The 15597-nt window shown below is 44.4% G+C and overlaps 1 protein-coding gene across 1 annotated transcript in view; it reads left to right on the top strand.

Moving 5' to 3' along the window:
* Window positions 1–4005: 4005 nt before the first annotated feature.
* CITED2 (Cbp/p300 interacting transactivator with Glu/Asp rich carboxy-terminal domain 2) overlaps window positions 4006–15597 on the top strand; it is a 1046546-nt gene continuing 1034954 nt past the window's right edge. The window contains exons 1-2 of the mRNA XM_049788027.1: window positions 4006–4046; window positions 4658–5654. Of these exons, the coding sequence (XP_049643984.1) occupies window positions 4671–5600 (930 nt within the window). The 5' untranslated portion in view covers window positions 4006–4046; window positions 4658–4670 and the 3' untranslated portion in view covers window positions 5601–5654. The remainder of the gene's footprint in view (window positions 4047–4657; window positions 5655–15597) is intronic.

Genomic DNA, 15597 nt, shown 5'->3' with positions numbered 1-15597 from the left:
GGTGTGGCCCAAAAACCAAAAACCAAAAAAAAAAAAAAATTGTCTACTTAGAGTTTCTGTTCATCTCTAAACTTTGAGTTGTCTGATTTTGTTGTTTTTGAGTTGCATGAACTCTTCGTATGCCTTATGTAATAATGTAAGATTAGATAACCCAGAATTAGATTTACAATGTAAAAATATCTTATCCCACTTCATAGGATATCTTGTAGCCCTGTTGACATTTTCTTTCACCATCCAAAATCTTTTCAACTTGATGTAGTCCAAATTATTTATCTTTTGCTTTCAGTGCTCTTGCTATTAGTGTTAAATTCCCAAAGAAATATCTGGTACTAGTATCATGGAATGTACCACTAAAGCTTTTGAATATTTCTAAAGCTTCAAATCTCATACTAGGTCATTGAGTTTGATTTTATTTTTGTATAGATAAAGAGTGGTTCAATTTTATTATTTTGCATGTGGCTATCTAGTTTGACCAATGCCAAATGTTGAAGACATTTTCCTTTCTCCATTCTGTGATCATGGCTACTTTAAAATAAATTAGGTGAAGTCACATTTATGTGTGCATTTATTTTGGGGGCCTCAATTTTACTGTATTTGATCTCTTTTCATTCCAACACCATACTGTTTTTATTACTGTCATTTTGTAGTATGATTTCAAGTTGAATAAACTGATGCCTCATTTTCCTTTTTTTATGATGTAAAGATTGCATTCGCCTCTTGGGTTCTTTTGTGATTTCCTATGAACCTTAGTACTTTTTACTCTAGTTCCTTTAAAAGTTGTAGGTTGGAGTAGACTTATATATCACTTTTATCAAAATTGTAGCTTTGGCTCTATTTTTTTCCTCCCAATCCAGAAACGCGGAATATCTTTTTACATTTTTGTGCTTCTTTAGTTTTCAACTTTGTCTTACAACTTTTGTTAGGTAGAGCTTTCATCTCATCTGTCCCAAGGTAAAATGTATTGCTAGGTATTTAATGCTCTTTGATGTTATTATAAATGGAATTGTTTTCTTAATTTCTTTTTCTCCATCTGCATATAGGAATGCAACAGAGTTTTATATTGATTTTATTATCTGCCACTTCACTTCACTTCATTGCTTCTAATAGGTTTTTAATGGAGTCTTTAGGGTTATATATATTATCATATTATCTGCAAATAATGATAGGTTTGAATCTTCTTTCCCACCTGGATTCCTTTTATTCCTTGTTGTGACCTAATTTCTGCAGTCAAAACTTTTAATATTAAATGCAATAAAAGTAGTGAGCATGAGTAACTCAGGAAAATCGAAGTAGCTTAGCTCCAATGAGCCAAACCCTTTACCTGTCTAACCTTCCTCTTTCATCTCTTCTCTCACCTGGGTGATCTGACTGCTACTCCTCTGAGGTGCTTAACTACCCCCCCTGGCAAACCTTCTCAGGAGGACCAGGAGGGCCATGCTCTTTCTATGTGCTTTCAGTACAGTTTGGTCGTCTCTCTCCTTTGCCCAAAGCTCTAGTCTCGGTTGTTTTTCCGGTGCCTCCTTCTTGTAGAACCTTCACTGAATGGATGAATACGTGAACAGAGCCTTTCATGTTCTTCTAATCAGCTAGTCCCAGAACTCCAAGGAATCGGAAGGTTCTTCCCCCATGCATTTCCCAACTCTGTGGAACCATTGGCGACCGAAGGAGCTCTGTCTTTCCTTCATCGTTGCAAGAGAAAGTTAGGCTTTAGACATGAAAGAAAGGACTCCTTCTGCAGGACACTGCAGTAAAGAAAGGACAGTCAAGCCACCAATCTCGTAATTGTGAGTCTTGTTTGAACTTATGCTTTCTGTGGCAGATGTCTTCAGGTCTCTCTTCCGAGCCTCTGATTCTGTGAAGGCAAGTGGGTGACCTACAAGTGAGTGTGATGGGTGAACTAAAGAACGGGAAATTGTTGGACTGACCCACAATGAAAGGTGCTCAAGTTTAAAAAGCAACTATTCTTGAGGTTTAAAGCTGATTGCATACTTGGTGATAGATGTTAACCAGCCTAGAAAAGGAAACAGTTGTATTTCCTTTTCAGACACATCTATGTGCCTGCATATAGGGCCAACACACATCAAAAGCAATTGCGAATTCATGAAAGGGGAAATGTATCAAAATTTCCAGTAGTCAATAAATGGGGCCTTAAAGAGTCTCATGAGTGTCAAAGGAGGAAAAAAAAGTGGGGGGAAGGGGGATCTAGCTCTTTGCAGCAGGAAGTCTTCAAAGGCTATCGAGTTCTGAAAACAAAACAAAACAAACAAACAAACAAACAAAAAAAACCCAACAACTCTTTGCACAAGTCCGCATGCGAAGCTCCGCTATCCTCGCTCTGACCACATAAAGAGCAATCTAGAAGCTCGGAGCACTCGCCTCTGGATGTTGGGGCAACGACTCGACTTTCCCACGTGAGCCAGCTCAAGACCTGCGTGGGGGATTTGATCTGCAAGGCAATGAGCCCAACTGACGAGCGGGCTCGCTGGGCAGCCAGGTTATGATTATGCCTTATTGCCCCACAGAGCCATTTCGCTGGGAGAGAAGGAAGCGTGGCGAGCCTGGGGTGCGCGTACCGGGCCACTCGGCTCGGGCGGGACGTGCAGCGACGTGCCCACCTCCGGGACGACTTTCTTTGCGAAGCCTGGAGCGTGGGATCTATTTGTTTTTCCTTCGATTTGCAGCCACGACAGCCTCACTGGGCCCTCACTCGAACGCCTTTCGGTGCAAACTCGATCGCTTCTAAATCGAACCCCGCGCCGCCGGGCTTGCGCCCGGAGGGAGGCCGTGCAAGAAGGGGGGCCGTGCAAGTTTGCACACACACACTCCGCGTACACGTACACAGACACACACCCCACTTTCCCGGAGCCAGGGCGACAGCGGCCGCGAGCCACTGTGTCTGTGCAAAAAGGTGGATCCGGGGCCGGGGATCGGCGAGTTTGTTTACAGAGAGCGGAGCGACGCCGGCCGAGCCGGGCTGGGATGCCGAAGCTCCCCGGAGCGGCGAACGCAAACTTAGCCCCGGCACACACGTAGCCCGGGAGCGGCGGGCGGGCGTGCGGGGACCAAAGTGCGGACCGGAGTCCCGGGAGCGGAGAGCGGGCCGGGCCGGGCCAGCCTAGCTTTTGGCCCACGAGCGCGCTCGCTCGCTCGCTCGCTCGCTCGGGTCCACCTGCAGCCGCCGCTGCTCCCCGCTCCCCGCCCCCCAGCGCCTGTCCTTGGAAAGAGGGGTGTCGGGGAGAAGGAGAGACAGAGAAAAACGGGTCGAAGTAGAATATCTACGTCGGGTCTAGCCATTGCAGTTCCCCCGGACAGACGGACAGAGACGGACAGTCGGACAGCCTGCCCCCCCCCCCATAAAGACACAGTGCATTCGGGCCCCGTTTGGGGCCACAAGTCAGGAGTCGTCGGGCGCTCAGAGCTGGCGCTTGGGGAGCTGGAGGAGGAAGACGCCGCAGCCTGTCGGAGAGGTCTTCTTTCGGGGTGCCGTGGGCGGCTCCCGTCGGTCCCCCCGCTCCGAGGAGCGCGCACGTGCGCAGCGCCGCGGGGGTGCCGGCCGGCCGGCTGGCTCGGGGCGGGGAGCCCGACTCCCGGGTCCCGGTGGCTGCTTCTGCTCCGCGCTCCGCCTTTTGGCGCTTCCCTCGCGCCCGCCCGCCCGCCCGCGCTCCGCCTTCCCCGCCTTCCCCGCCCGGCCCTATATCAGGCGCGGCCCGAGCCCGGAGCCGCACGGCTCATTGTTGGCAGCTGCCGGCGCGCTCGCTCGCTTCGTCTCGGCGTCGGCGTCTCGCGGTCTCCTGTCTCTCGCGCGGAGCCCGCCGGAGGGCTGCGGGACGGCCCGGAGAGAGAGGCGAGGGCGCGGGCGTCGGGTCGAGCCAGGGCCGCGGCGGGCCGGACCTCGGGAGCGCACCCGCCACGCCAAGCAGCCCTCTATGCGCCGCTGAGCCGGACGCCGAGCCGGAGCCGGAGCCGAGCCCGAGCCCGAGCCCTCCTCGCAGCCCCGCGCGCCCGCCCGCCCTCGGTCCTCGGAGCCGCCGGCCAGCACTCGGAAGGTGAGCGCGCGAGGAAGGCGGGCGGGCGGCGGGCAACGCTCCTTCCACCGCGCCGGGCTCCGGCTCCTGCCCTCCGGGGCCGCTCGCGGCGGAGCCCGCAGGAAGCCTTCGCAAAGCTTTGCCTTTGCGCGCGGCGCGGCGCGGCGGGCGAGGCGGAGCTGGGGAATAACAACAGGATGTGCCCCGACAGGATGGGAGCGGAGGGCTGCTGGCTGGCTGGCTCGCTCGCTTTCTCGCGCGGGCCTCAAGTTCGAGTCCGCAGCACTTCCTTGCGCAGGCCCTGGGGCTCGGGTGCAGGGGCTCCGTCCCGGGGTCCGGTCGCTTGCCTTGGGGCGGGGGGCGTGGAGACGGAGACGGGCTGCGGCCGCAGCGCCGGGCGAGGTGGGTGGGAAGGTGGCAGCGCTGAAAGGTCCCCCTGCTGCCTCTCGGCGGTGGGTGCGCGCACAGCAGACCCCCCAGGGCCGGTGGGAGATCAGATCGGGGGTCGCGGGGTGGGGGCTGGCAGCTCGGGAGGCCCCCAGGGAGGCCGGCGAGGGCCGTGCGGGGTGTGCGGGCCCCCTCTCTTCTCCTCCTCTGCCCCGATCTCACCTGAGCGCCCCTTGCGCCCGCAGGACCGGCCGGGCCATGGCCGACCACATGATGGCCCTGAACCACGGGCGCTTCCCCGACGGCACCAACGGGCTGCACCACCACCCGGCGCACCGCCTGGGCCTGGGCCAGTTCCCGAGCCCGCACCACCCGCACCCGCAGCCGCCGCCGCAGCCGCCGCAGCAGCCGCAGCCGCCCCCGCACGCCTTCAACGCGCTCCTGGGCGAGCACCTCCACTACGGCGCGGGCACGGCGGGCTCCATGAACGCCGCCGCCGCCGCCGCAGCCGCCGCGGCAGCCGCGGGCGGCGGCGGGGGCGTCGGCATCAGGCACGCCCTGGGCCCGGGGACCGTGAGCGGCGGCGCGGGAGCGCACCCCCAGAGCGCGCTGGGCCCCGCCGCCAGGTTCAGCACCTCGCAGTTCCTCGGGCCCCCCGTGGCCAGCCAGGGCGGCTCGCTGCCCGCCAGCATGCAGCTGCAGAAGCTCAACAACCAGTATTTCAACCACCACCCCTACCCGCACAACCACAACCACTACCTGCCCCCCGACCTGCACCCCGCCGCCGCGGCGGCCCACCCGATGAACGGCACCGGCCAGCACTTTCGCGATTGCAACCCCGCCAAGCACGGGGCGGGCGCGCCCGGCGGCACCCCGGGGGGCTCGGGGGGCACCGGCGGCACCCCGGGGGGCTCCGCGGGCACCTCGGGGGGCACCGGCGGCGGCGGCAGCGCGGGCAGCGGCGGCAACCTGCCCCCCTCCGTGGCCCACGTCCCCGTCCCCGCGGCGATGCTGCCGCCCAACGTCATAGACACTGACTTCATCGACGAGGAGGTGCTCATGTCCTTGGTGATCGAAATGGGCTTGGACCGCATCAAGGAGCTACCCGAACTCTGGCTGGGCCAGAACGAGTTTGATTTCATGACGGACTTCGTGTGCAAACAGCAGCCCAGCAGAGTCAGCTGTTGATTCCACTCCTTGGAAAGAAAGCGCCCCCCAGGCCTCCTCTTCCTCCTCCTCTTCCTCCTGGTTCCCACCCCCTGCGAAAGAAATCAACCCCCAAGCCCCCGACTTCTTCGGTGTGAATTTAAAAAAAACCAACCACAAAAAAATTATATATACGTATATATATAAACATTCCCTTAGACACAGGATCTCACTTTTCAGAGCTTGAAAGGGTGGAGAGAGAACTCGGAAACCATGTCAAACTAGAAACTTGTACAAATGGGTTGAAAAAGAAAAAAATGCTGCCACTTTTTTGTTTCTTTCTGTTTTTGTTTCTTTCTTTTTTTTCTTTGTAGCCTTGCATTCACCTCCCTCCCTCATGTAGTTAAAATATCTTAGCTAACTTGGTCTCTCTTTTTGTTGCTGCTGTTGTTGTTGTTTGTTTTGATTCCTTATTTCCTCACTTTCTCCAGTGCTCAACTGTTAGATATTAATCTTGGCAAACTGCTTAAATCTTGTGGATTTTTGTAAGTGGTTTCAAATGACTGAACTGCATTCAGATTTATGAGTGAAAGGAAAAATTGAATTAGCTGGTTGCATGAACTCTGAAGGGCAGAAATTACTGCACAAACTCTGCCATCTCGCTTCGTTTTTTTAAACTATGCATTCGAGTACAGACTAATTTTTAAAATATGCTAAACTGGAAGATTAAACAGATGTGGCCAAACCGATCTGGATCAGGAAAAGTCGTACTGTTCACTTTCAAGTTGGCTAAACCCCCCCCCCCCCATATGTACAGACAACAATAGGGTGTGGAATGTCGTCAGTGGCAAACATTTCACAGATTTTTATTTTGTTTCTGTCTTCAACATTTTTGACACTGTGCTAATAGTTATATTCAGTACATGAAAAGATACTACTGTGTTGAAAGCTTTTTAGGAAATTTTGACAGTATTTTTGTACAAAACATTTTTTTGAGAAAATACTTGTTAATTTATTCTATTTTAATTTGCCAATGTCAATAAAAAGTTAAGAAATAACTTGTTTTCTAGAAGTCATTGTGGGGTCGGGGAAGATCTCTGTGGGGGCTTTTTTTATTTCCCCACTCCTGAAGTTGAACACTTTATGGATGAAAGTAAGCATTCCGAAGGATAAATTACGGACATGAAAACCAGGTCATGATGAGCTTAAGCAGAGAGCGGGATTTGACATAATTGGCATAATGCTTCATTGTTACCATTGTAAGGTGCTTCTTGGTGTGGTTTAATCAAATGCTGCAAAAAGTTGTCAAAGAGCATTTTTTTTCTCCCTTAATTGTCATCATGTGCCACTGTATGCAGAGTTGGAAAGGATTGAATATTCAAAAATCTTAAATTATTTTTTCCAGGGAATATGGGGAAATCCAGTGCTTGTTGGGGTCCTACCTGGTAACAACTTGAATGGAGGTAGATCAGAATAATGTCCTGGAAGATTGATGAGGCTGGCATGAAATATAAATCTACCTTTATCTCCAGTGACCAGTTTTATTTCTCAGCCAGAGGAGGGGCACACATTTTCCAGTTTAATCTCTGAAATAGCCTGTGACTGGTTTATCGTTCTGAGAGGAAGAGGGCACAGAATTCCACCTTGAGGCTTTCTATTTTGTCCTTTTATAATATTTAAAATTTGCTCTGTGGTTAACGCAAAGGTCAAATTCCAGTCTTCACAAGATGTTCCCTCTTAAGCATGCCCTGTTTTCCCACATCCTAAGTTTTTATTCTGTTGAGTTCTGGGGTGCAAAGGAGAGAAGGATAAGATCATTTTCATTTTACCTAGATGTGTTATCAAGAAGCCAGCAGTACAGTTAAGGAGGTATCAGGTTTGACCTTATATAATCAAGGAAAGGAAAAAGTCGGGTGGTTAGACTCTCCAGTGATCTCTTTGCAGGAGAGGATTTTTTGTTTTGTTTTGTTTTCTAGGCTTTTATCTGAGAAGAACCAATACACCTACACTCAAAGTATATAGTCTTTTTGCACAACCTACAGAAGGAATAAAGAAATGAAGGCTGAGGACAGCCTCACAAATAATTTTAGCTGCTTGAGTCCTAATCTTAAATCCTCTTGTTTCATCATTTTAAACATCAAGAGGAGGAAGAAACAAGTGTTAAATTACAGTGAGTCTGGCAAAAAAAAGAGTGATTCAAAACACCTACACTCTGTAATTCTGTTTCCAAAGCAGGCCATGTAACATTAAGATGCATACTCTACTGGTATTTTTTATACTTCTAGAATGACACTTCCTCATTAAAAATTATGTTCCAAATAAATAATTTCTCTGGAATAAAACCCCCCACTGAATCATTCAAAGCTCTTTTCATCCCATCTTAAAAGCTGATCCAGATTTCCCACATTAATAGTTAAAGGTGAAGTTTTTATTCAGCTAAGACATGTCAATACCAAGTCTGCAATCAGCAGTAAATCTTCTTGGCTAAGCATTTTCACAGTCAGTTTTTCTTTCTTTTTCCCAGAGGCTCAAGTGAAAAAATATGTTTGCATACATATTAAAACAGCAATTCTAGTGCTTCCCCCCCCCCTCCACTGTGGGGGTAGGGTGGGGTGGGAAGGAAAGCTATTGAAGGCATTCTAGTTTTTTTGTTTGTTAGTTTTTTGGGGGGTGGGATTTCATAATGAAATAAGCAAAAGAATTGTCCTGCCACTATCCTTCACCATTAATTTTATGCCAGGAAATAAGCCACAACACCTGCTCTGTCACTAAATTTTTCCTGCTCCGCTTAATGCCGGAACATGTATGTGGATATGCAGAGCTCATAGAACTAATATTAGATTCTGAGCCTCTCTCTGGCAGAACAGAGGACAAACCAGAGCCGGGTTAAAAGCACAATATCTCTTAAGTACAAATGCAAGCCCTCCCCCTTCCCATTCCCTTGAATGATCTCTATTTCATTAAAACTCTTTCTGATCAACAATTGAGCAGATTCTATGAGATATCTGCAGGTTTCTCCAGCGGAGAAAAATAACTCCTTGTTTGAACAACCTGATTAATGAAACCTGCACAGTGACCTAGATCACTGGGCTACTGGCAGACATTTGCAAAACCTTTTGTGGTCTTGATTCCTCCTAAGTTGCTTATAGCATATGAAGAAATTTGACCTCTGCACCTTGGCTGTTTTTCAAAAAGTTCTAATATGGTACAAGAGAGCTTCTGTTCTTTAAGCTTTGCTCACAAAGAGACACTCCAAGCTTGATTTTCAAGAAGAGATCAGTGATTAGCCACAGCACAACATCACAGTAACCTGTCAGAAGAACACAATAAAAAACTTGTACCTCTGCCTCATGGCCGCTAAAATCCTGGCGGCACTGTGTGTGCTGGAGCTGATAGAGACGTTGCAGCTATGGATGGGTCTTTGAAGAACAGTTACCTAATCACCACTGTTTATGGGGTGCGAGACTAGTGCACTAGGACCAGAAGGCTGACGTCTATTGTGAAGTTTATGGTCTCCGTGACTTTTACTACTGTAAACGCCTGGGATAGCTATAAATTGATGTCAACATTAAAGGCCAGATCCTTTAGAGCAAAATATTAATCCACTAACCTATTATGGGTGGCCAGCTTTGAAATATAGAAACTTCCCAGTCCTGCGTCTTAGGTGTTTTCGCCCCCTGGTGGAATTTCTGTAGAAGGTCAACAAAAAAGTTGTTTTCTGGGAAGGTTTTTGTTTTGTTTTGTTTTATTGTTTGGTTTGGGGTTTTTGCTTTCGTGGTTTTCTCTCTCTTTTCATTTTTCTTACCATTTCTGAAGACTTCCTTTTCTCTTTTGAAGAAAATTGCATATATTTAAGCAACACACTTTTGATCCCAGAAGATTCCAAAATTATTTCCCTTTACTCTGATTTGAACCCTTAAATGTCTGTCACTCAGATTTTCCTCAAATATGCAGGGGCCACAGGCTTTTCCTTGGAAAATGAACGAGGTTTGAAAGTTAACAGCCTGTGCCCTCGCAAGAGAACTGCTGATGGGGTAGAAGTGCAAATAATAATACATCTGAGAGCACAGGACTGGAAAGGTGGAGGGAGATGCTCAGAAATGCAGAATGGAATCATTTCTGGAATGTGACCAAGCCACTGGCTCTAATCTTGCAAAAAAAAAAAAAAAAAGCCACAAGATGTTTAATAAGAGTCAGGGTTGTTGTCTAATTTATTCAGTAAAATTTACTTTAAAATAAACTTGGCAGATAACATTGTCTCCAAAAAATAAATACATCTAGAATGCAAAGAATTTAGGACCCAAGCCATGGGCAATTTTCTTCTCTCCAACAGTATTGTTTGGAGAGCACAAAGGAGGTGTTACTCGCCACTTTGGAGATGGTATTTTTCATTCTGGTACTGTACCACTATCATCAGAATCAGGGCACCCAGACAGGTTAAAGCCCGGGAACAATGGGGAGCACATCAAGTGACTTAGCAGATGAACCCCTATTATCATGTGTTCTGTTTGTCTTTTCCCCCCTGAATAGAAGGAACAATGGCAATGTCAGAATTTTAATTGCAATGGACTGGCTTAAATTACTTGACCTATTTTTATCCAGCAAGCAGAGAAATGATTCTCTTTTCTTTCCTGGTAGCCATACTTACTCAAATTGGAAGAAGAAATAAATATAAGGTCATATTTTAGCAAATAATATACGGTTTGTAAATAGTTTTCATTTGCTTTGTAGTAAATAACACCCTCATATATACTGAGATGTTTCAAGACACCTAAAATAAAGATGTATTCCTTCCACAGGGATAGGTAAAATTGTAAGCAAGGCTAAGCAATGAATTGAAAGTATTCTGAGCTATTAGTGTGAATTTCAATAGCATTTTTGATATTTACAAACCCAATTAAATACTAAGAAAAATAGGGGCCAGTGTTTGAGAAGTGAATCCACAGTTCTTGGGGTGGAGATGGGGGAAAGAATATCAACTATACCAATCTTTCTATGGGAAGGCTTATAATGGCTGGATCTTTATCAGTTATTTTAGATACTAAAGTTGTCAGAGAGAGCCTGGGGATATTTGGGTTTTGGGGGTTTAGTTTTCTTTTGAGAACTTGGCATAGCTGAACCAAAGCATGCTAAATGAACTGAACCAGCTGACACAAGCAGTAATTATTATTATTTTCTGTTCACATTGTTGATTTTCATTAAACTGATCTAATCTAGAGGATTAGTGAGACAGAACTGGGGTGTGGGGTGACGACAGTGGTGGACAAGATTCTTGACATTTCCCAGTAGCTTGTCATCATCATGCTCCACCCTGCAATTCTTCTCTGCTGCTCTCTCCAGTACAGTAGTTCCCTGATTACATTTTGGGTTGCTAAACAAAGGGAACAGGGGATTCTGGCACAGGAGTCTTTACAGGCAAGGTCAACTTGGTACAGCAAGAAGGCAATATGCAGATTGCAAATTGGGGATCAGTTTTGCAAATGTTGATAGTGCTCACAGAAAGCTGGATGAGGAGAAAGTAGGCAAGGAGAAAGAAGGAGGCTTGAGTGAAAGTCAGCATAAGAGGAAGTTGGAAAAAGTCATCAAAGGCAACCAGATCTTTGGTGGAACATTGTTTTAGGAATATCTGGAGAAGCAGGGAAGCCTCAGTGTAAGACATGGGATGTGCTTTGTCTTGGGAGCCAGAGTGAGAATCCCAATCTCCCAGTATGGTCAATGACATGGGGACCTTTTCTCTTTGTGCCTCTTGTGGGCTGATAGAAAACATGATCTGTGATTTCTTGATTTCAGAGTTTCATTATTGCTATTATTGTTGTCATATGTTGGTTGGCTTCATAGCAGTTCCTATTCCTATACCTAGGAATTAAATTATGTGTGAAAATTCTTAGGCTGCCTCGCTGCCTTTACGGATAACTCTTGAGGGAGAAAAATCAAGGTGAGGACTAGTTTTTTTTTTTTCCACTTATCCATAATTTTTGGTAGAAAACGGGGTGATGAAGCTAGGGGGTGAAAACCAATGAAATTGCCATACTACCATTATCTAAAATATTGGGAAAAATTATCTAAAATGTTGGGACCTGAGCTATAGTATACCGAAGGGGTTTTTTCCATCCCCAGAATCCCACATGGTCTCCAAACCTACCAGGAAAGATTTCTGAGTGCAGAGCTAGGAGTAAAGCATGAGGGCCTCTGGGTGTGGCCCCAAACAAAACAAAATAAATATATACTTAAATATTGCTTTTAACTCCCTAGTCTAGAACAGTGATTTAGATTAGTTATTCTCAGCTGTGTCAAACTACAATACAGATCAGAATGGTGGAATGGGAGAAGAAAGAAAGAAAGTCGCTCAACAAAATCATTTCCATGTATTATTTAATGGGGAAAATGTTTAAGTAAATCTTATCACGGCAAAAGAAAATGTAAAAATACTTAAAAATCTATAATAATGATACATGGATTTTAAATGATGAGAAATAATATTTACACTACTACTTGAAACCCAATCAGAGAAATGTTACCTTTAGCCAATATTACCAAATCATTTTGTTGATATAGGTTTTCTATGGCTGAGCAAGTATTGCTAAATGCCTGTTATGTGACCAGCATTGTGGGTGGTGCTTCGCTTGCACAACTGAAGTAATCCTCACAATATTGCTGCTTGATGCAGTGTGATTGCTCTACTTTTGATAAACAGATTTTCAAAGGAAGTAAACTGATCAAGAATAATACAGCATGTAGGAAGCCAGTGCTTTTTCAGACCTGGCTTCTAACACCATGGTGTTTTTTTTTTTTTTTTTAAATATAACCATCATTATTCTAGACTGCATTGTTCTTTTTTGTATTTGTTTTTGGTGCTCAGGGGTTACTCCTGGTTCTGTGCATAGGTATCACTCCTGATAGGGTTGGGAACTGAATGTGATGCTGAGGATTGAACCCAGGTTGCCCACATGCAAGGCAAATGCCCTACTCATTGTAGAGCTCTGGCTCCCTAAACAAAATCATTCTTATTCTGGATGCCACTGACTGTAAGAGGAGAGGTTGATTCAATAATAGTTATGGGGGGAAAGGCAACCCACATAATACTTAATACAAATTATAAAGTATATTCACATGAGTAACACATACCTCATTATACTTGGGAATTCATGCTTTATTTGGGGATTTACTGGATTTAGATCTATGCTTTTTCAAATACAGTCTAAGCAGGGGTCTTCAAACTACAGCCCGCGGGCCACATATTGTATTTATTCCAATTTTGTTTCTTGACTTCTAAATAAGATATATGCAGTGTGCATAGAAATTTGTTCATGATTTTTGTTTTTACTATAATCTGGCCCTCCAACAGTCTGAAGGACAGTGAACTGGCCCCCTGTTTAAAAAGTTTGAGGACCCCTGGTCTAAAGCATCTCCAAATTTATGTTCACTCCCTTACAGTGCCAAAGTAACTTTGGTGTTGAATAATCATAACTCTTCTTAATACTTCACCAGGTTTATGCAAGAGTCAAATGAAAGAATATCAGTGATGTCTATTGTAATTTAGGACCTTAATGACTTGCATATATATATGCTAAAATATATATTTATATACACATATAACTTTCTGGCAAGTTAATGGTTTCTTTCAGAAATTAAGTCAATGCTTTAGTTTTGTAAATTCTATAACCTGTTAAATGAGAACAAATGACCACTGTTTGTACTTTAATTATCATATTCATCTAGCTTCTGAGTTTTTAGATATGAGAATAATATACACCATAAAAAAAGAAAACATAACATTGAATTACTGGACACTAGTCTTTCAATCAATGTTGTTATTGGTATACGTCTACTCCTACCTTTTCTCTACCCAAACAGACAAACAGCTCTTCTTTTCATAATTGCAGTTAAAAGGATTAGTAGAACAGGGTTTAAAAAAAAAAAACATTGGTTGAAGTCTTTGCTCTGCAACCAAATAGCTTGGTAATTTAATCACTGTTGGCTCAAGTTTCTTCATCAGTAAAATGAAGTTGTATGTTTAATTAATACATTCTGTATAGAAATTCCTGTGAAGGAAACACAAATTCATTACTATCACTTTCTTTCTCTAGAAAGTTAAATACTATAAAATCCAGTCGTAATATTTACATCATTTCTAGCCATTTGTTCTCAAGACAACTCTGGGCATGGGAGCTCTGAGCTAAGCATGTTCTATAGACCTAAATTTAATTGTGCAAGCTCTCCAAGGGTTGAAATCATCTATAACTATTCCCATTCACTGTCATATAGACCGCAGCATTGATTACTGATATTTCTACTAAGTATGAAAGTGTCTCTTCCCCCCACCAAATTTGCCATTAACAAAAATTTCTGGAACATGTTAGTTGTAAAAGTATTAGTGACTTTGTAAGATACTTTTCAATGGTTTCAAATTTATGTTACACATGGAAATCAATTAGATCAATCCACTTTAATATCTGTTCTATTTCTGATATATTAATTTCATTTTTCAAACGTTACAAGTTGTGGCTGGACCTCAATCATTATTATCTTTAGCATTGTTACTGTTTGTTTCTTCAAAGAGATGATCCTAGATCTAATGAGAAAAGTGGAAGAAAGCTGCAGTTTTTGAGCATTTTATACTGGAAATTGAATGATTTAAAGGTGGAAACACAAGTCTTGGCCCATTTATTTCCCTTTCTCAATTTCCCAACACACATACATGACCTCATTTTATCTGAAACCACCACGTCCTACCAATTGAAAGAATTAGTGATTCAGATGAAAAATAAATGAGCCTCAAAATGCTTATGCAGAGTGGAACCGTCTATCATAATACATAACTACCCAAGAAATATTTTTTGATTGACATATTAAAGTAATGTAGCTAAAGAATGACTATGAAATAGCATAGGAAAATATTGTTTTCTTTACAACTTGGCCACTAGGTGTTGCTATAGGTCTGTTCAGTTGATATTAACACTTTGGTTAGTTAGATGACTTTTGTCAAATGGTTATGGGGGCATCCGTGATGGGAATGTTGCATTGGTGAAGGGGGGGGTGTTCTTTTTATAACTGAAACTCAACAACAATCATGTTTGTGATCACAGTGTTTAAATGAAGATATTATTTAAAAAAAACTTGCCCACCCCTGCTCACCCACTTTGGCTTTATGGAAACACAAAATATTCCATGTGACATACTATAGTCCTCAAAACTAAAGATGAGCTAAAGCAATGCCAAAGTACACTATCTGGCACCATTCCTGGCTAAAATATAATACAAAGAGGAAATTAAAAATAAAAGGAATCTTTGAAAGATGCAATTTTCCCCTTTCCCTTTATGAAATGCTTTCATCCTGCCTTCTTTGCAACAATTGAGCAAGAGCTCAATTTTCTGCCCTGCCTCGGAGATTAATAGCTTAAGAAAGTGTATGATATTTAAAACATTGGAGTAAATTTTGTATGGGAGGATTTCATGCATTAGTCAAAAACAAGATTGTAAAGTTGCCAGGCTTATCTCTACCTTTCTCTGGCCCATAAACAACTCTGCTTCACCCAGACTCAAACCCCTTCAGTTTGATGTCCAAAATTAAATATAGTCCCCTCTCCCCAACCCCATATTGCCATCACATCTGATTGATAAAAACTACCATTCACCTAGTCCTTAATTAAAATATCTAGAAGTTTCCTCTATTTCTTCCTTTTTATATTTCCCCACCTTCCCCATTAATGCAATTGGCAGATATAGAAGGTGTAATATTTATTTTTGCTGTCCTGCCTACATTGTGTCTTCCCTCCTGAATCTCCCTTACATTTGTGTTGGAACCTGACTCTTCACTGACCATGCTTAAGAAAATGTCTGTTTCTGTTGTTCCCAGGGCATCTCCTTTTCTCTTTAATCTTGTGCAATTTTTCTTCAGGAAATAAACATTGATGGTTCTTTTCAATGTATAGTGTAGATACTCAGGTCATCAAAAAATGATATCTAGGTCTTGTTCCAGAGCCTATTGTTACTTTTCAAGACAACATCAAAAAGGATCACATAGCTTCTGCTTTCAAGG

This window comes from Suncus etruscus, chromosome 15 (genome assembly GCF_024139225.1).
Source record: "Suncus etruscus isolate mSunEtr1 chromosome 15, mSunEtr1.pri.cur, whole genome shotgun sequence".
Lineage (NCBI taxonomy): Eukaryota > Metazoa > Chordata > Mammalia > Eulipotyphla > Soricidae > Suncus > Suncus etruscus.
Note: the sequence above shows the minus strand (reverse complement) of the source record. Positions and strands in the feature narration are given on the sequence as shown.